Source organism: Danio aesculapii, chromosome 17, assembly GCF_903798145.1.
Source record: "Danio aesculapii chromosome 17, fDanAes4.1, whole genome shotgun sequence".
Taxonomy (NCBI): Eukaryota; Metazoa; Chordata; class Actinopteri; order Cypriniformes; family Danionidae; genus Danio; species Danio aesculapii.
This window is the reverse complement of record NC_079451.1, coordinates 12,869,406-12,889,616: the sequence shown is the minus strand read 5'-3', so window position 1 is coordinate 12,889,616 and position 20,211 is coordinate 12,869,406. Positions and strand designations below refer to the sequence as shown.

Sequence of the window (20,211 nt, the reverse complement as noted above, 5' to 3'; positions counted from 1 at the left end):
GAGATGAAACTGTTAGACCGTGTGCTGCAGCGCTGAGCGTATTTTCCCGTCCTTAAAATAACAAAAGTGGAATCGTACACACCCTTAATGCTTTTGCGCCCTGAGTTTCAGACTTTGCGCCTAGACCGTTAAAATAGAGCCCTATATCTTAAATTAAGGCCTAAGATATAAAACGTTCTATAATATGCCTACTAGAGGCTTCAGGTAACAAAATTGGGACAAGCAACAAGACAATGGTCCCAAGTACAGCAGTAAATCTACAACAGAATTCCTGAAATCAAGGTGTTTAAAAGTCCAGTCATGTTACAGACCCTAACCTTGACTGAAATGCTGTGGTAAGCACTGTGCAAAAATACTCCAAAACTCCTTTAAAATTATCTGAGAGACTAGCCTTTTTAACATGACTGAATATTTTCAGTACATTCAACTCAAATTTCTCAATTTCTTTGCATACAGTTAAATTCATGATTAATAACCCCCACAAATGTTGTATTTCCTCTCTCAGTTCTTCATAGTCATCTTGCGGTGTGACTTGACCATGAACATGACCGAACATGCAGAAGTGTGAATAATGAGAGTGTGTAGTTGTGAAATATTGTCAGTAAACACAGTTAAAGACTCACCACATTTTCCTGGATTTGACTGTTTGATACAGAAATGCTGATGGACAGTTCCTCTGAAATACACACGCAAACACAAACAGTATGAAGATCTTTGGATTACCTTTGTTATTTCATGTAGATAACGTGAATTTGTAGGTGAGGAAACATGTCACAGAAAAAAATGCTAAATTTGTCATTTGAATCACATCAAAGGATGTACATTTTACATAATTTAAACAAATTATGATTTATCACAAACTAGGTCATTTAACATTGTAATCACTCAAACCTGTTTTCCTTTTAGACTGTGTGAACGATTTAAACAAAGAATATCTGAATTAATAAAATGTAAATTTCTCAAGGAACAACATGGCTGAGCTGAACAGTAATTCTCTAATGTGTTTTCTATGTTTATTTTTCAGGTTGGATTTGTCCTGGTTACTCTGCTCTACAGACAAAACCTTAATTAAGCATGTCACTCTTTGTTGGGCTGAAATCTCCTCTGAATACTGAATCAAAAGTGTGTTTGCTTCGTAACTAAACAGCTTTCATTAATCCAGACCTGTCAAACCTCTTTAATCTTCTGTCTCTCAACACAATTAAATGGAGGTGCATCAGGATATTAAAAAATAAAGCTCTGCTGTTTGCTCTCCACAACTGCAAATCTACCTAAAATGCACCATTTGATCATTATTAATGGCACAGTTTATTTGTTTATTTTTTTTGTTTCTCCAGCTTGATTTTTTAGCTGTCTTACACATACAGTAGATGCTTCATTTTTTCTTTGTTGCGGTCTAAATTTTTCTCCATTTTATACAACACAAGAAAAAGACAAAAATAACGCTACGGTTACTAAAGTAACCCTTCGTTCCCCGAGGGGGGGAACGGAAATGCTATGTGGAAACTTCCACTATGGGGATTTCGTCAGAATCCAATCATCTGAAAGAGTATAAAAACGGGCCAATGAAATGCCAATGAGTTGGCAGCGTCAGCGTGCACAGCTGGCGTCAATGACAATCAGTCATGCTATAAAGACGCAGCCAGTGCCATGCTCGACATCCTTTTATAGCTGAAGAGACTTTCACGCTCAACAGCTAAGGGACAATCGTTGTGGCGAAGGAACATAGCATTTTCGTTCCCCCCCTCGGGGAACGAAGGGTTACTTTAGTAACCGTAGCGTTCCCCTTCGGATGGGGAACTCCAATGCTATGTGGAAACTTCCACTATGGGGAAATCTATGGAAAACGCCACAACGAAAGAACCTTACTGCGTCCCTGGCGAAGGGTGTGCCACGCAGTAGAGCGAGCGCACCTACAACGCCCCGAGACACAGTCTTCCAACGTGTCCCCTGGCCCTCACTTACCTGTTCAGAACAGTTATGTTTTTCGGGGAGTCGCAATAACCCAGTAAAATAGGTTTTGATACGACAGTACGTTGGGAAAGCGTTCAGTCCCGATAGGGAGGACGCTGCGGAGCTCACCTGTTACCCAGAGGGGAGACCTGGTGACAACCTATGGACTAGCCCAGACATGGGGAGTCCTTGCATAAGGATGGTTAGCGGGGAGGGAAGACACGAGCCTGCCCTAGAAGGGGGGACTATACCGTGGCTGAGTGAACGTATGGGATCGCCAGCGGGAATCACACATAGCAGGCACCTATACCCAGAACGCGGGCTGACCAGTGGGCATGCCGACAACGTAACGGGCCAACACCTGACTCCTCCACTGAGTCAGGTGCTGGGGGCCTCGGAGGAACTCTGCAGGGTTCGCCAAAGAAATGGGGAACTAAACTGACAAAGCTGAAAAAGCGCACGTATCTCCGGGTTAGGGAGAGTGGCGCAGCAAGCGTGTTTCGACACCTCAACCGAATCGTTTCCTCAATCACCAAGGGTTGCCTAATACCCTTGAGGAAACCGGCTCCACTCGCAGATTGTAACTTTGCAAATGTATTGGGTGTCACCCAACCCGTAGCTCTACAAATGTCTGTCAGAGAGGCGCCGCGTGCTAACGCCCAGGAGGATGCGATGCTCCGTAGTGGAGTGCGCTCTCACCCCCGGGGGACACGGCTCACCCTGGCCCAAAAGGCGAGGGAGATGGCATCCACTATCCAGTGGGCCAACCTCTGTTTAGATACGGCACTTCCCATCTGCCGACCACTGTAATGGACAAAGAGCTGGTCAGAGGATCTAAGGCTCTGAGTGTGGTCCACATATATTCGCAAAGCGCGAACAGGACACAACAATGAAAGGGCTGGGTCTGCCTCCTCCGCGGGCAGCGCTTGCAGGCTCACTACCTGATTTTTAAACGGCGTGGTAGGAACCTTGGGCACATAGCCGGGCCGGGGTCTCAGGACAACGTGAGAGTAGGCCGGCCCGAATTCTAGGCACGAGTCACTGACCGAAAATGCCTCCAGGTACCTAACCCTCTTAACTGATGCCAACACGACCAGCAGAGCTGTCTTCAAGGACAGAAATCTCAAGGATACTGAGTCGAGTGGTTCGAAGGGATCCCCACGTAGGCTCGTAGCACTACCGCGAGATCTCAAGAGGGTATGAGAGGGGGGCGGGGGAAAACATCCGCCTCGCACCTCTGAGGAACTGGATGATGAGGTTATGCCTCCCCACGGTGCCGCCATCCACGCATCATGATGAGCGGAGATGGTGGCCACGTAAACCCTCAGTGTGGAGCGCGACAGCCTTCGCTCCACCTGTCCTGAAGGAAAGAAAGCACAACACTGATCTGGCAAGATCGGGGGTCTTCTCGGCGAGAAGCGCACCACTCAGTGAATAGACTCCACTCCAGGGCGTAGGCATGCCTCGTAGAGGGTGCACTAGCCTGAGTGATGGTATTAACCACCGCCACCGGTAGGTTACCTAAGTCTTCCTCGTCGCGTCTTATGGACCCCACGTGGAGGTTCCACAGAACTAAGCGAGGGTGCCAGATGGTGCCCTGTCCCTGAGAGAGTAGGTCCTCTCTCAAAGGGACTCGCCAGGGGGGGCGTCGCGAGGAGGGAGAGTTCTGATATCCAGGTCCGGTTGGGCCAGGGGCGCAACTAGCAAGACCTGCCCCTCGTCCTCCCTGACTTTGCACAGAAACTGCGCGAGTAGGCTCACTGGGGGGAGTGCATACTTACGCATGACTCGGGGTGGAGTCGCCATTCTCCCGGGGAAGGAGCTGCCGTGAGAGCCTGTTGGCCGCACGGTTGAGCCCATCCGGGGTGTGAATAGCAAGCAGCGACTTCAGCCGCGTATGACTCCAGAGGAGCAGACGGCGAGCGAGCTGAGACATGCAGCGGGAGCGTATACCCCCATCCGGATGGAATACGCTACCGCGGCCGTGCTGTCCGTCCTGACCAGCACGTGTTGCTCCCTCAGCACCGGTAAAAAGCGGCGCAGAGCGAGAAACACTGCCAACAGCTCTAGGCAGTTGATATGCCAATGCAGCTGGGTTCCCCTCCACAGGTCCGCAGCAGCATGCCCGCTACACACGGCCCCCCCACCCCATACTGGAGGCATCTGCCGAAACGACAGCCTGCCTGGACGCCTGACCTAGGGGCACACTGGCCTGTAGGAAGGAGGGGTCCTTTCCAGGGGGTGCGGGTGCGGTGACACAGCGCAGTGACAGTCACTCGGTGTGGGCCCGCGTGCCATGCACGTCTGGGGACCCGATCGTGAAGCCAATGCTGTAGTGGTCTCATATGGAGCAATCCGAGCGGCGTGGCCGCGGCTACGGATGCCATATGCCCCAGGAGCCTCTGAAATAATTTCAGGGGGACCACTTTTTTTCCTGTCGAACTCTCTCAGACAGTTCAGCATTACCTCGGCGCGCTCTCGTGAGAGGCGCGCCTCCATAGTGATCGAGTCCAGCTCCAACCCGAGAAAGGAGATGCTCTGCACGGGGGCGAGCTTGCTCTTTTCTCGGTTGACCTGAAACCCCAACGGGCGGAGGTGCCGGAGCACCTTGTCTCTGTGCATAATCAATTGCTCCCGAGAGTGGGCTAAAAATCAGCCAGTCATCGAAATAATTGAGCGCGCGGATGCCGGCGAGCCGAAGGGGCGCGAGGGCACCCCCCGCGAGCTTGGTGAAAACTCGCGGAGACAGAGAGAGCCCGAAGGGGAGGACCTTGTATTGCCACGCTCGACCTTCAAACGCAAACCGCAGAAACTGCCGGTGGCATGGAAGTGTGGAGATATGAAAATACGCGTCCTTCAGATCTATTGCTGCAAACCAATCCTGAGGACGAACGCATCGCGTGATGCGCATCTGCGTAAGCATTCCGAAGCGCAGCCTGTGAAGGCAGCGGTTCAAAATGTGCAGATATAGGATTAGCCATAGCCCACCGCTTTTTTTTTTTTTTTTTTTGGGGGCACGATGAAGTGCGGGCTGTAAAACCCGCGCTCCATCTCGGCTGGAGGGCCGGCTCGATTGCATCCTTCGCCAGGAGGACAGCAATCTCCTCTCGCAAGACAGGGGCGGACGCAGGACTGACCCTGGTCGCCCGTGAACCTGGGAGGCCGTTTAGCGAACTGAATCGCATAGCCGAGTCTGGTCGTATGGATGAGCCATTGCGATGGGCTGGCCCGCGCTAACCAGGCAGGCAGAGCCCCCGCAAATGGTCCCACCCGCACGATTGCTGACGTGCCAGCGGCGGGGCAGCGTGGAGTGAGTGGGCTCATCCGGGGAGCGCTGGGGTCCCACAGGAGAGCAGGAGAGGAGATGTTCTCGTCTCGCACTCAAACTCCAGGAGAGGGGCTGGGAGTGGAGAGAAAGGAGACTGTTCTCTCGTGCTCCATGAGCCATTGGCGAAATGCACCGATCCTGCGAGCTGGAAGGCATAGCGTCCCAGACTGGCAGTGTTCGGGCTGTCACATCCGGAGGAGGGGAAAAGTGCTCTTTCACTGAGGATTTTGATGGCGTTTTTTTTTTTTTTTTTTACGCCTTTAAATAACGTGCCCCGCCCTCCAGCGGGGAAAGAGCAAATTCCCTCCTCCCCAGATGGCCCGCCTCAGGGACGCTTCGCGGTCCGTTTTACCGAACTTAGCGGCGCCCTGGGCGGGGGACGCTGGTTGCCGGCGCGATGCTCGGCGCAGCCGCGTGGCCGGAGGCGCAGGCGGGGGCGGCGAAGCAAAGCTGTGGATGTGGATGGCTCGGCGGGGGGGAGCGGTCATACAATCCCGCCGATAGAGACCTCGCCCATCGCCTCCGACTGCTCTATCACCGGCGTGAATTCCTGGGCGAATTCACCGCCAGTGTCGCCGAACAGGCCAGCCTGGGATATGGGTGAGTTAAGAAAGCGAACTTTGTCAACGTCACGCACATCACCAGGTTTAGCCTGAGGTGGCATTCCTGGATCACGGATGTGATCATCGTCCTTCCCAGGGCACATACAGTTGACTTTTTTTTTTTTTTTTTTGTAAGAGCATAGTCGGTTGCGGTGCGGAGCGCATGCTCAGTCCTGGGTCAGAACCATCCTCGCGCAGCCGGGCCAGCGCCTGCGCTTGGTAGCGCTGGTAGGTGGCCATAGCGTGCATGGTGAGGGGGAAGGCGCACGCAGCACACTGCGTGAGCCTACTGTGCCCATCCAGGAAGAAGGGGATGGGGAGGCTTAGAAGGTCTCGCCTTCATCCTCCACATCACACCCCTCTAATCGGTCCGGCCGCGGAGCTGGGGGATAAACCATCTCCAGAGCCACGGCTGAAGCAGCCTGGGGAAGCACAGCCGCAAAGTCTGCTTCTGGATTCGACGCCGCGCTCAAAGTCCCGGAGGGAGCGAGCGGGTTCGAATCCTCGTCAGACCTTGACAGCCCAACCTCCAAGGATGGTGAGGATGGAAGCGCACGCAGATCGGGCAGAAAATAGTGCCCTCAGGACAGCGTGAGTTTACTGTGCACTTCCGGGAAGAAGGGGACGGGAGGCTTTGAAGGTCTTGCCTCCTTATATCCTCCACATACACCCATCTAGTCGGTCCGGCCGCGGGGCTGAGGGATAAACCATCACCAGACCCACGGCCGAAGCAGCCCGAGAAAGCACAGCCATCACGTCTGCTTTTTAGATGCTAACGCCGCGCTCTCCACCCCGGAGGGAGGGAGCGAGCGGGCTCGCATCCTCATCAGACAATGACAGCCCATCCTCCGATGCAGCGATGGACATCTGACCCCCGGTGTCATCAGGTGAGAGAGCGACCATCCAAGGACGGAGCGCTTCTCTTCACCTGAAGCTTGGATGGAGCGCGTGGAGGAGCGAGAGGTCCACGGCCCGGGGGCGGCGGATTTACTCTCACTGAAACCCTCAGATCTGCCCGAGTGCCAACCGCAGTGCGGGGGACAACTGGGGTGGGTGGCTCTTTTGCAAGAGCGAGCCGCGATCTTAACTGCGCAACAGACATGACATCAGTGATGGCATGCACTGCCCGCGAGCACCGCATTAACATGCTGGACCCCCAGACATGAAACGCTGTGCTCGTGCCCATCATCCGGGGATAGGAAACCACCGCATCCAGAAACGCACGGTCGGAGTGACGTCTTGAAAAAGACGCGCTGCACGACCGTGTTGCTCTTTTAGGAAAGCTTTTTTCCTATATACAAACCGCTCTTGGAGGACCGGACCCAAAGGACGCCAGGCAAGGGAGAAATACCCAGCTCGACCATCTGCCACTGCGTATACGCGCTCTGGACCGGGAGAAGCTGTTTCTCGATCTCTCTCTGTAGACACAGGTTGGAGATACCCTCAAAGACTCTCTCAGAAGCTTCGTGAAAGGCTCTGAAAGCGAAAGGATGTCGAGCATGGCACTGGCTGCGTCTTTATAGCATGACTGATTGTCATTGACGCCAGCTGTGCACGCTGACGCTGCCAACTCATTGGCATTTCATTGGCCCGTTTTTATACTCTTTCAGATGATTGGATTCTGACGAAATCCCCATAGTGGAAGTTTCCACATAGCATTGGAGTTCCCCATCCGAAGGGGAACTATAGTTATAGATAATATGCTTTAAACTTTTTTGCTTAAGAAATGGTTCTTATTATCTACTAACATGTTATCTGTCTTTTTAATTTTGTGATTAATAACTTCATTGTCAAACAAAAGTCATGTCTGCATCAAAAAGAAATGCTAGATGTACATAACCTAAAATGATTCTTGCAACATACCATTTCAAAGACATTGGAGAATATGATACATGAACAAATTATGTATTTTATATATATATATATATATATATATATATATATATATATATATATATATATATATATATATATATATATATATATATAGCTTAGCTTAGCTGACCTAAATTAATACGTTTGAGTTAATACGTCTTTAAATTTCAATTTTAGCTGAAAACTAGTATCTTAAAATATATCAAGTAAAATACTAAGTACTGTCATTATGGCAAAGATAAAAGAAATCAGTTATTAGAAATAAGTTATTAAAACTATTATGTTCCAAACTATTAAAAACTATTAAAAATCTATTTTCCATTAAACAGAATTGTAGAGTAAATCCTTTTATATATCATATCACATATACATACATATATATATATATATATATATATATATATATATATATATATATATATATATATATATATATATATATATATATATATATATATATGTGTGTGTGTGTGTGTGTGTGTGTGTGTGTGTGTGTGTGTGTGTGTGTGTGTGTGTGTGTGTGTGTGTGTGTGATATGATATATAACAAAGTTGAAGTCAAAATTATTAGCCCCCTGAATTATTAGCCCCCATTTTTTCCCCCAATTTCTGTTTAACTGAACTAGGTTAATTAGGTTAACTAGGCAAGTTAGGGTAATTAGGCAAGTTATTGTATAACGATGGTTTGTTCTGTTGACTATCAAAAAAAAAAATAATTGCTTAAACAGGCTAATAATTTTCACCTTAAATTAGATTTTAAAAAATTAAAAACTGCTTTGATTCCAGCCGAAATAAAACAAATAAGACTTTCTCCAGAAGAATAAAATATTATCAGACATACTGTGAAAATTTCCTTGCTCTGTTAAACATCATTTGGGAAATATTTAAAAAAGAAAAGAAATTCAAAGGGGGCTAATAATTCCGACTTCAACAACTGTATATCTTTTTTATATTATTATTAGAATAACATTCATATTATAAAACATTGGAGAACATTTCACAAGAAAACACATTATCTGTCATCTGAAATCATGTAACTTGCTGTTTCTCTGTACATGCAGTTGAAATCAGCATTATTTCTTCTGGAGAAAGTTTGTTTTATTTCAGCTAGAATAAAAGCAGTTTTAAATTTTTAAAAGCCATTTTAAGGTCAAAATTATTAGCCCCTTTAAGCTATGTATTTTTTCGATAGTCTACAGAACAAACCATCGTTATACAATGGCTTGCCTAATTACCCTAAACCGCCTAGTTAAACTAATTAACCTAGTTAAGCCTTTAAATGTCACTTTAAGCTGTATAGAAGTGTCTTAGAAAATATCTAGTAAAATGTTATTTACTGTCATCATGGTCAAGATAAAATAAATTAGTTATTAGAAATGAGTTATTAAAACTATTATATTTACAAATGTGTTGAAAAAATGTTTTCTCCATTAAACAGAAGTTGGGGGAAAAATAATCAGAGGGGCTAATAATTCAGGGGGTTTAAAGTAATTCTTACTCAATCTTTTCACTGTAGAATAAATGTTGAGCCTCTAAAACTGTACAGAAAACAGCATTATGCTAAATATCTGTTTATTCTGTTTAAAGGCTGAAAGAGAAGAGGGTTTACAGTACTCACTGTGATCTTTGCTATGGCCTGCAGCTGTGCCCACGCTGGGCTGTGGTGTGACAGGAACAGGCATCAGGGCCTGGCGAATGGCTCTTTCCCAGCTTTGAGCAACCTCCAGCCCCACTCCTCCGGAAGCAAGAGCAGGGCTGTGGATGTGCAGGTGGGGTCCGCCAGTGTTTTCCCCCACGTAGTACACCATGGTGGCAGTGATGATCTCAAAGCAGTGTGGGTTGCCACCCAACGCTAAACTACCAAAGTCCCGTGCCACCTCCACTTGCAGGATCTCCGACAGGGGAATCTCCTGTAGGTCAGAAAATGAGTCACAAGTTCAAACGCTGACTCACAGATGCTTCGATAACAGAGTTTAGACCACTAATCCACCTCACATTTTTCTGAAATGAGTGTTACAATCAAGGAAACCTTCCAGTTGAAATTCACAAAGTTCATCAAATCTAAATTGTGACCAAGATGTTGCTGGTGTAAAGGAAACACCGGTCAATCCAAGGCTCAAAAGAATTTTCTCAAAGACTTCACTGATGACCAAAATCCTAAAGTCTGATTCTGGCTGTCTCTAAAGAGAATTACTCCAAGTACTTTCCAAGTCCACGTGTTTCCTCCAGGTTCAAACAGAGACTTTCAAGTTTTACTCATCACATGTACACAGAATGAGCTTTGTCTTTATTCTGTCTCCAAACACAGCTGAAGGCTACAGTCTGGCTTTGATCTCCATTGACAATGCGAAAAACGATGCACCAAGTGTGATTGTGAAGTCTCTTAAGAGGCCACCTTCAGCTCTGCCTCTTAACTTGCTTTTAGGAAAACAGTAGCTGTGGCCAATCAGAGCAAACGCTGTGCCTGTGGTCTCTGAATATGAGATGAAGTGCTTGTGGTTTGGTGGCTGAATCATGTGACTCAGCTCTATGAAGAGCTACATGATTACAGGGCAGCAGCGCAGCAGCAGTGTGTTGGAGTATGAGTGTGCAGGCAAGTCTTTCTCCAGCCACCGATACATTATATAGGAGGGTGGGCTGTGGTTATCTTGAGAGAGGCCTGAAACCCCCCTACCCAAAAACCAAAAGTGGAGGGCTGCAGTCTTCAAAGAGGATGCTATGATTTCCAAATGCTATAGATGAAAATCAAATGTGGGTTCATGTCTCACCCTATACTTTAAATATAAAGCATGAGGAAATCATAAACCAGCCTTATTGTGCTAAGTGTGCTGTCTCACTATTGATATGATATAGGAAAAATGAGAACAATTAAGACTTTTTGTTACCAAACTGCTTGAGTCATTTTATAGAATAGTGTTAAGTAATGGTAAATCTAACAAAACCAAATAAACTTGTCAGGAATATGCATTCATGTCTTAATATCCAAGTAGGATGTGTTTTAGAGTTGAAATCCAAGCTGATGATAAAGTGGTGTGTAAAATAGTCTTAAATACACCCTGAAGTGTACCCTAAAGTGTACCCAAGGCACTGACTTGGGCCTTACAGCAGGGAATACAGAGGAGCTGCTACAGGAATATTCACAAAAACAGGAACAATCACACAGTGTCAAAACAGCTTAATACTAAGGCCCAATCCCAATTCTACCCCTTAGCCCTTCCCCTTACCCCTCGTTTTAAGCGTTCCCGTGAAGGGGTAGGGGGGTCCCAATTCTCTTCATCAGGAAGGCGTAGGGCTAAGGGGAAGGGGTGAATAGCCCTTCGAACGAAGATTTTTCAGAACCACACTCGAAACCAAGGGGGTTAGAAAATTTTCCAGAATACACCAGCCACAACACAACAGCAGGATCGCTGCACTTGGAGGTAAGGAGATCCACAAATTAGAATTTTTTATCATTATTACAAATTTTTACAACAAACAAACATATGTTTTAATACATTCATAACCGCGTTCCTGTTTTACCGCCATGCTATAAAAAAAACGCTAAAATAAAAACTGCTAAATTTCGCGATCTATAATCCCAAATAATAACCCCTGCAGTCCCACAACATTGTGACACTCGAATACCCTGTCAGTAATGTCTACAGGTTGGGAATGAGCTTTTTACAATGTCTGCTATAATGTTAATGTTGTTTTTGGTGTGTTTACATAGATGAATATGGCCACTTTGTAAATGCACAGTATAGTACCGATCTTTTTGCCACATTATATCATTATGATAACATAATATATGTCTTCAGTGATTTCGTGAAGATAAACCAAAAAATATAACTACAGCAGTCGCGATCGTCTGATCACATGATTCCATCCACATTAATGGGATGGCCGTTGAGCCTGTTTCATCCTTCAAGTTCCTGGGGACACACATCTCAAAGGACCTTTCCTGAACCACCAACACCTCCAGCCTGGTCAAGAAGGCTCACCAGCGCCTATTCTTCTTGAGGCAACTTAAGAAGAACCAGCTTTCATCAGCTGTCTTGGTGAACTTCTACCGCTGCACAATAGAAAGCATCCTGGCCAACTGCGTCACAATCTGGTATGGAAGCTGCTCTGTTGCTGAGCGTAAGGCACTGCAGCGGGTGGTGAAAACTGCCCAACGCATCACAGGGACTACACTGCCAGCCATTGAGGACATCCAGAAGAAACACTGTCTGCGCCGAGCACGTAGTATTCTTAAGGACACCTCTCACCCTGCTCACAGACTGTTTTCTCTCCTGCCTTCCGGCAGGCACTTCAGGCTCCCTGGACAAAAACCAGCAGACTGAGTAAAAGCTTTTTCCCCAGAGCTGTCTCCCTTTTGAACTCTGCCCCTCACTGACTCTTTGCCCCCCCCCCCAATACACCCCCCACACTCCTCTAACTTATACTCCTCACAATCACTGCACTATTTAACATTTGCACATTTAAAGTTTGCACACATTCATTGCACTACATTGCACTGATTCACTTATTTTACATACCCACTGCACATGGACATTTGTAATTGTTTTTCTATCTGCACACTGATTATTAATAGCATCCTGTATATATATTCATTTATTGTAAATCTGTTCATAGCTAATACAACCTGTATATAATGTTCATAGTACATCCATCTGTAAATATTACCATAGTTTTTCTATAACTGCACTTTATAACTTATACCTATATCCTGCACTTGCTGCTATTGCACTGCTGGTTAGACCGAAACTGCATTTCGTTGCCTTGTACTTGTACATGTGTAATGACAATAAAGTTGAATCTAATCTAATCTAATCTAATTTCATATGAAGCAAGAGATCGCGATGACATCTGACGATGTGTACAGGTGCTGTAGTGCTGTCCCAATTCTTAAGGGTAAATTTTAAAGCCCTTCCCCTTCACCGTCGATTTTAAGGACCAAGGGGAAGGGCTAGGGGTACAAAAATAGAATTGGTATTGGGCCTAATACTGCTGAACACAAAAGAAGATATTCTCAAGCTTATTGAGTAGAAGAAACTCAATAAGCTTCAGAACAACCTGTCAGTGAATAAATGGTGATTATATTTTTTTGTTTTAGTTGAACTACTCCTTTAAATTGATTTTTGGATTTTCTTTTGATTTGTCTATGGCAGTATGACCTTCATATCCTCTGACATGCACTTCATTAATGAAGACAAACTCAGCAAGGAAACCAAATGTATGTTATTCTTTGTGAAATATACATTGAGCTTTAGGATTTAAAGAAAAGGTGTATTTAACACCACCTTTTGCAGTTTGATAGCCACTTTATTAGCATTATGCATTCCAAATCAATTACATGTAACATGTCTCTCAAAATCAAAAGGAGGATTAAAGGTTATGCTGTTTAAGTACTAGAATAAAATGGCAAAACTTTATTTTAAGGTGTTCTTGGTATACACAATTATTTATGAATAATTACATGCAACGAATTCTAAACATAACCTGCATTCTAACCCTAACCATAAAGTAACTAAAGTATGTAATTAATTGTACTGCATATTTAAACTCAATTGAATGTAACAAGTTCAAAGACAACCAAAGAAAAGTTATATTAAAAAATGTAATTTAAAATTAAAATGTAACCTATAAGTTATTATTTTTGTTTTATTTAAAACAGTAATAAAACTAGATCATCACACAACAAAGTGTATCTGAAGCACTTCCTGACAAGATTATTATAGTTTTACAGTTTAAACAAATTTTAAATTTAGATACTATTTTTAAATTTCAGTTGAAATTTAGTTCATTTCATGGCTTTGTTAGTTTTAGTTTAGCTTTTTTTTATTTAGTAAACACATTTCTATTTAATATTTCAGCAATTCTACTTTATCAGAGTTAATAGAACACATCCAGTTTCAACCCTAACTGCAACAGAACGGCAGAGTCACTTGCTGTCTTCAAGTAATGACTAAAAACTCAACTATTTAGTCTCCACTTTCCTTCCTAATCTGCAACTGCCTCTCGGGCTATACCACTAACTGTACTCTCTTAAAATAAAAAAAATCAATAAAAAAAAATAAAAAAATAACATTACTAATGCTTTGCTTCTTAGACTTTACACACCTGAAACTTGCCTATATCACTTATTCACTGTTTCTCTTATAGTTGTGTAAATTGCTTCCTTGTACTCATTTGTAAGTCGCTTTGGATAAAAGCATCTGCTAAATGACTAAATGTAAATGTAAATAATATTTAGATGTAAGCAGATATGAACTTGTGAATTAACATATAGTCAGCAAACTATCTATAGGGGGACTATCAAAAACCAAGGCAACATTTAATATTTGCACAGCTTACATTAACTATTGAAAACAACACAAAACCATATAAAATGCAATACAAATCAAGAAAAGACAAAAGGTGATTTATGATTAATAAAGGGATGGCCCACTATCATATCATATTTTAAACTTTAGTTCATGTGTAATGTAGCTGTGTAAAAATAAACAACATATTTGAATGTAGGACGATCAAAGTTCAATGCAAAGTGAGACATTGGCTTTCACAGAATTAGCTTAGCAAAGCCTACAGCGAATGAAGTTTGGCGAAAAATGGCGTCCAAACACGGCTATTTTCACAGAGCACAAAGAGAGAAGCACTAACAATTAAATTTGAATACGATCCAGAGAATTATAAAAAAAGATATAGGTCTAGCATTTGACAAAGGACAGCTTCCAGAAACTCTCCCAGTTCAGTACTGGATTTGGCTAAAAACTCCTCAAAGAAGGAGCAGCTCCAACCATAATAGAAGTAGATGTGGATCGTGAACCACAAACTTTAAGTATTTATTTGTTAAAATGTATCTATTACATCCATACTTTCTAGTGTTAAAGGTATGTTGTAGCAAGGACGTATACAAGGATGTAAACAATGGGAAATGCTGTTTGGCACAGTTAACAATTTAGCTACAAATTCATATTTATCTATCAAACCACAATTTTCACCAGCTAGCATTGTCTCTCTATGTTAAGGGTTTTATATAGGCACATATAGAGTTAATGCGTTCAAGTAAAATATACGCAAATAAAATGGAGCGGGTGATTTTTAAAATGAATGACGGTGAATGAAAGTCAAACCGGTGAGCCGGCTGACAAACAAGTGCCATTCTGAATCAAATCAGCAGGATACCCTTCTGGATCTTTCACTAACTTTGAAGACACTACTGACTACGTTTACATGGACATAAGTAATGCAGTATTTTGCCTTTATATACAATAATATAATTAAAGAGCCCATATTATACATGAAATAGGGTCATATTTAGGTTTTAAGGGTCTCCAACAACAGTCTAATATGCATGCAAGGTCAAACAACACTTTCATGGTCTTATAATCTGCATTTATTTTTACCTAATTATCCCAGCGACTCCCATATGATTCGTTCAGCGATTCATTTGTACCCAAACCCGTCCTCAGCGCGAAGCTAATCTGCGCTGATTGGACCGATGACAGCCTGCTGCGATTGGTCGAAACTGCTGAACCGGCCCTGCGCAACACACACACTTTACTCTCATCGTTTGCCTAGACTAGAGCGCCAGTTCAGCTTGCTGGGTGCAATTTAGACACCTCCCTTGAACCTGAGCTGAACTATTCTGAAACTTGACCGTTTCATGTGTGTAGAAACAGCTGACGATCCGTAAACAAAGCGGCACGCGTCGCGTTTTCAATGTGGCTTTACACGCGATATGAGAAAATAAAGAGTTAACCTGATACAGTACACAAGGTTACAAGTAACAAAACACAACTAAATATATAATTTTCAAGCTAGAGTAAACGAGGCAACAATTTTAATCGCACGTACTTACACTTGTGAAACGGGGGTAGAAACTGATTTATGATGCACTGAACCATGTTCTGACAGTCTTTACTGATCCTTCCTTTAACAAACCGATGAAGTCTTCTTTTTAAGCACGTAGAATGTATTCCAGAAGCACTGTGGGCTATAATGCTGAGCTTTCATCTTTGGGTAGGCTGTCGATAGTATCCATCTGCACAGCGTGAATTCATTCGACCGGTGTCTGTGTGTGTCTCTGTGTGTGTGTGTGTGTGTGTGTTTGTGTGTGTGGGGCTTTTTTTCTGTGTTAGTGGGCGGGGCCGCAGGTTTCAAATGTCCCGGGTTTGCACGCGCAACTACTTGTGTTTCGTAGCCGCGTCATCACGAAACACCTAATGACTCGTTATCAAGACGACTCGTTTGAAGCACTATGAGTCGACTCCTTTATTGATGAATCAATAGTTTTAAACACTGTACACTTACAGATTTAAGCCTTAGCTGGATATTTCACTTCACTTAGAGCTGTGTTACACACTACATGGAAGGGCTTTTTCAAAAACCCATAATATGGGCTCTTTAAGGTTTTTATGTAAAGTGCTTTCATGTAAGCGTTTCCTGTAATTTTGGGTGACTTCAACTGCAGTTCGGCAGTTTCACTTTCATTCATGAACATTTATGCCCCAGTGACAAAATGGGGTATTAGATGCAAATAGGGAGTAAGGACTGGTGTTGTGGAATTTAATAACGCATGCCAAATGGAAAAAAAAAAACTTCTGCATTTCGTGACGTGCGTGTGCGCGTGTGTGTGTGTCTGCGTGTGTGCGCTGTGCGGTCCTTTATTGACAGCCGCGTGTGTGGATGTTGTCAGGAAATATGGCGGAAAGTCCTACATGATGGTAATAGTTTGATTGCGGTGTTTACTTAAAAAATGCCACAATTAGGCCTATATTCCTACTCCACGTCTTAATTACATTTATATATAGTTCAGTTATGACTTTAGTTGGATTAAAATAATTAAAAATAAATTTTAAAAAAATCGCTGTTTACATGGTGGACTCTTAATTTGAGTATTGTCTTAATCGTATTAAAATCATATTAAAGTATTGTTGCCCATGAAAACGTTCTCAATGTTGGACTTAACCACACCGTCAGGGCTCTGTGATCTTGGATTTGTGAAGCAGCATTTTTTGTATGTATGCACATCAAAAGCAAATATGCTATGGCTCACGCTTATTGACAGTGAAAGCTGATTTACAGTTAGTCATGTCAGGAATCCAACCATGTTGTCCTCACAGAAACAGGCTTAGCCATCACACTGAATCAGGTAAGCTGTATATTTATGTTTCAATGTAATTAATGCTACACACTTTAAACACAGCAAGTAATATGTGAATGATGGTTGCACATGCATTATAATTTTGGCTCGTGGGAAGGGGGGCACCAGTGAAATTTGCCTTGGGGGGCGTGTGTCCTAAAAGTTTGAAAAACCTTGCTCTATGCAACCGCTTTCCATGCACTCTACATCTCAAATAACAAACTCAAAAAAGATATGTGAACGTTTCATATTGCTTAAACATGCTTATTCTGAATATATATGAAAGGCACTTATCAGATTTTATTTTAAAGATGAGATTCAGCTCTGTCCTCTTAATTTTCTGTCAAATTCAGGCTCAAACTGATACAGCTACACTGACTGACAGTATTTACACAACTGCAAAGCTCATGCTAGTAGAGGCACGGTGCTTCCTAGTGACGTGGAGCCAATCCGAGAATCACAAGGCAGGCTTTCGGAGGAACTAGGAAATATGATAGTCATTTTCATGTTAGCTGAGTAGCAGTATATAATTAAAGTAAGATATGTGAAAAAATTGCATGATTGAAATGAAGCATGAGCGCACATTGCTTTGCACCTCATAAACACTACCAAGCCTTAAAAAAACACCCTGGACCACTCCTTTATGAAAAATGTTTCTGTTTTGCATCATGCTTGACATATATGTTTGTCTGTACAAGTGCCATCTACAGGTACTTGCATAAACAGATGAAGGTCCGATTATTCATTACAAAATAAGTGCTTTCTTAATCTGAAAATGATTTTGTTTTATTTATTTATTTATTTATTTATTTTCAGTGACTGTTGCTATTTTATTTTTTTATTGTGATTTTTTTTATTTGATTTTATTTCAGTTAACAAATTTCGACCAGTCATTTCAGTCTTAGTTTTAGTTTATGTTTAATAAAATAACATTGCTTCCTGCATGTCACTGAAGTAAAGCAGAGGAGGATGGGTATTTCTGTGGTATTCATTGTACCACAAAACTCACTGCTGTTTGTAATAGGGGAAAATGCTGTCTGCAAAACAGATTAATTATAACATTTTGACATTAAAATGTCAAATATGGACAGCAGCATAATCATTTTCAGTAGTAACACATGAGCAATATTATAATTTCCTATGTCATTCTAAAGGTTAATCTAAATAAAATTACAAAGCACATTTTTCAGCCAACACAGAATGACAGTTATTCACAAAGTCCAACAGACACTATTTGGTGTCATCACAGTGTTTTAGTTCAATGTAGGAAGATCTCTTACTTTGTAATATTTGGCTCCCGAGTCGTTCTGAAACAGAGTCAGACACTTGCTATCCAGTCTCCAGAAGTGTCTCTTTCTCTGAGGACAAAACACATTTAAACAATCAGTCATGACATAGACTTGATATAGATCGCATAAATAATCCAACACTGTTAATACCCCAAAGAATTTGTAGATTTTATTGCATATCTACAAAAAAGATAAATCATATAGATTTGAGGTAACACAATGTAGAGGCCAAATTATAATTATCTAATTTTATAATTATAATTTATATATCTTAAATTATAATTATATATAAAGTTGAATTATTAGCTTTCCTGTGAAGTCTAATTATAAAATTATAATTAATATTTCCCAAGTGATGTTAAACAGAGCAATGATTTATTTTTTAACAAATATTTATTTATTTAACAGTATTTCCCATTATATTTTTCATCTGGAGAAAGTATTATATATTTTAGTTTGCCTTGAATAAAAAAGGCTAAGGTCAAACAATATTATTAGCCCCCTTAATTTTTTTTCTTTCCAGAGCAAACCATTGTTGTCCAATGGCTTGCCTAACTTACCTAGATGCTTATATGTTGCTAGGTTCAATTGTACTGTAAGCTGATTACAAGTATCTTGCAAAATAACTAGAAAATTTGATGTACTATAGTCATGGAAAAGACAAAAATATAGTTGTTAAAGGTATATATTAAAGTATGTGAATATTTAAAATGTGTAAAAAAAAAAAACAAACAAACAAAATAAAATCTCTCCATTATACAACACTTTCACAGGAAAATTCACAGGAGAGCTAATGATTTTGTCTTTAACTATGAAAAAGATGTAATTGTTACTGAACTACTATGCAACATTTCTGCTTAACATTAGATGACATAATTTAATAAGTCACTACAATTATTTGGAATAGTAGTACATATACATATAAGTACATATTTTCAACCAGAACATTTAATCCATATTAAATCTATAATTTAAACCAGTTTGTAAAATTAACTCTCCAGACAAACCAATTCACTAAACTGAATCATAAAAATGTGACATAAAAACAAAATTAGACCACTTCATTTAAAAGTATAATGTAAAAGCTACTACTAAGAGTTATTACATAATTAATAATAATTAGAGATGAACTGAAATGAAATTCTAGGCCGAAACTGAGAATGCTTTGTAATGATAATTTATCATTTTATTAAATTATATAGTGCAATTAAGTAAGAATTTTTTAATTTAACTCAATAACTTAACTTATACTGATAAAAAAAACAAGCAAATAACTACATTTTATTGACAGTGAATGCTTTTCATGCTTAGCTATGTATAGTGTACATTTCATGTAAACTAAAAGACATGCAATCAGCTTTATTACCATCATAGATGTATAAGTTGAGAATAAGTTGCAGTTTTTTTTTTTACTTTATATTTAAAAAACTAAATGCCTTTTTTTATTTTTTTGCATTTGTTCATGTTCATTAAGGGATACATCTGTACCACACCATTGAATTATTTGATCAATTTATACAAGGCTAGCAGCTGTATATAAAACACACACCCTATTGACTCAGTACACTGTATTGGCCAAAACTCTGAGCCCAGGTATCCAAATCAATATAGAAAATGGAAAAGTAGTATAGGCACATCTCTACATTTGCTGCAGGTTTCTCTTTTGGCCGAAAACTGAAAATGCAATTTTCTGCAAATAATTTTCAGCGAATGAAAATTCTGTGCGTCCTACAAAAAATAAGCATCAGTTTAATTACTCTTCAACACTATATAACAGTTATCTCTTAAGAAGATGTATTGTTCTCCTAAATCATGTAGATAAGCAGCAGTGTGTGGCTTTGGAGTAAGTCTGACCAGGTTGTCTTTGCTGGTGTAGTGCACCATCCAGCCTTCTTGACCACAGTAGAGCTCCTGCGTTTGGTGTGTTTGACTGACTGAACCACACGCATCAGCGGGATGTTGGTGCTTGTGGAGGGACTTTAGAGAGACACAAGAAATACCAGTGTTAATCAGAAAAATCTGAACCATCAAGCTATGG

General features: G+C 41.9%; 1 protein-coding gene across 1 annotated transcript in view; it reads right to left on the bottom strand.

Annotated features, from left to right (window-relative positions):
- Positions 1–20,211, bottom strand: part of prkd3 (protein kinase D3) — a 190,374-nt gene that overhangs the window by 25,508 nt on the left and 144,655 nt on the right. The window contains 5 exon segments of the mRNA XM_056477312.1: positions 624–676; positions 9,376–9,667; positions 18,165–18,242; positions 20,028–20,068; positions 20,071–20,150. Of these exon segments, the coding sequence (XP_056333287.1) occupies positions 624–676; positions 9,376–9,667; positions 18,165–18,242; positions 20,028–20,068; positions 20,071–20,150 (544 nt within the window).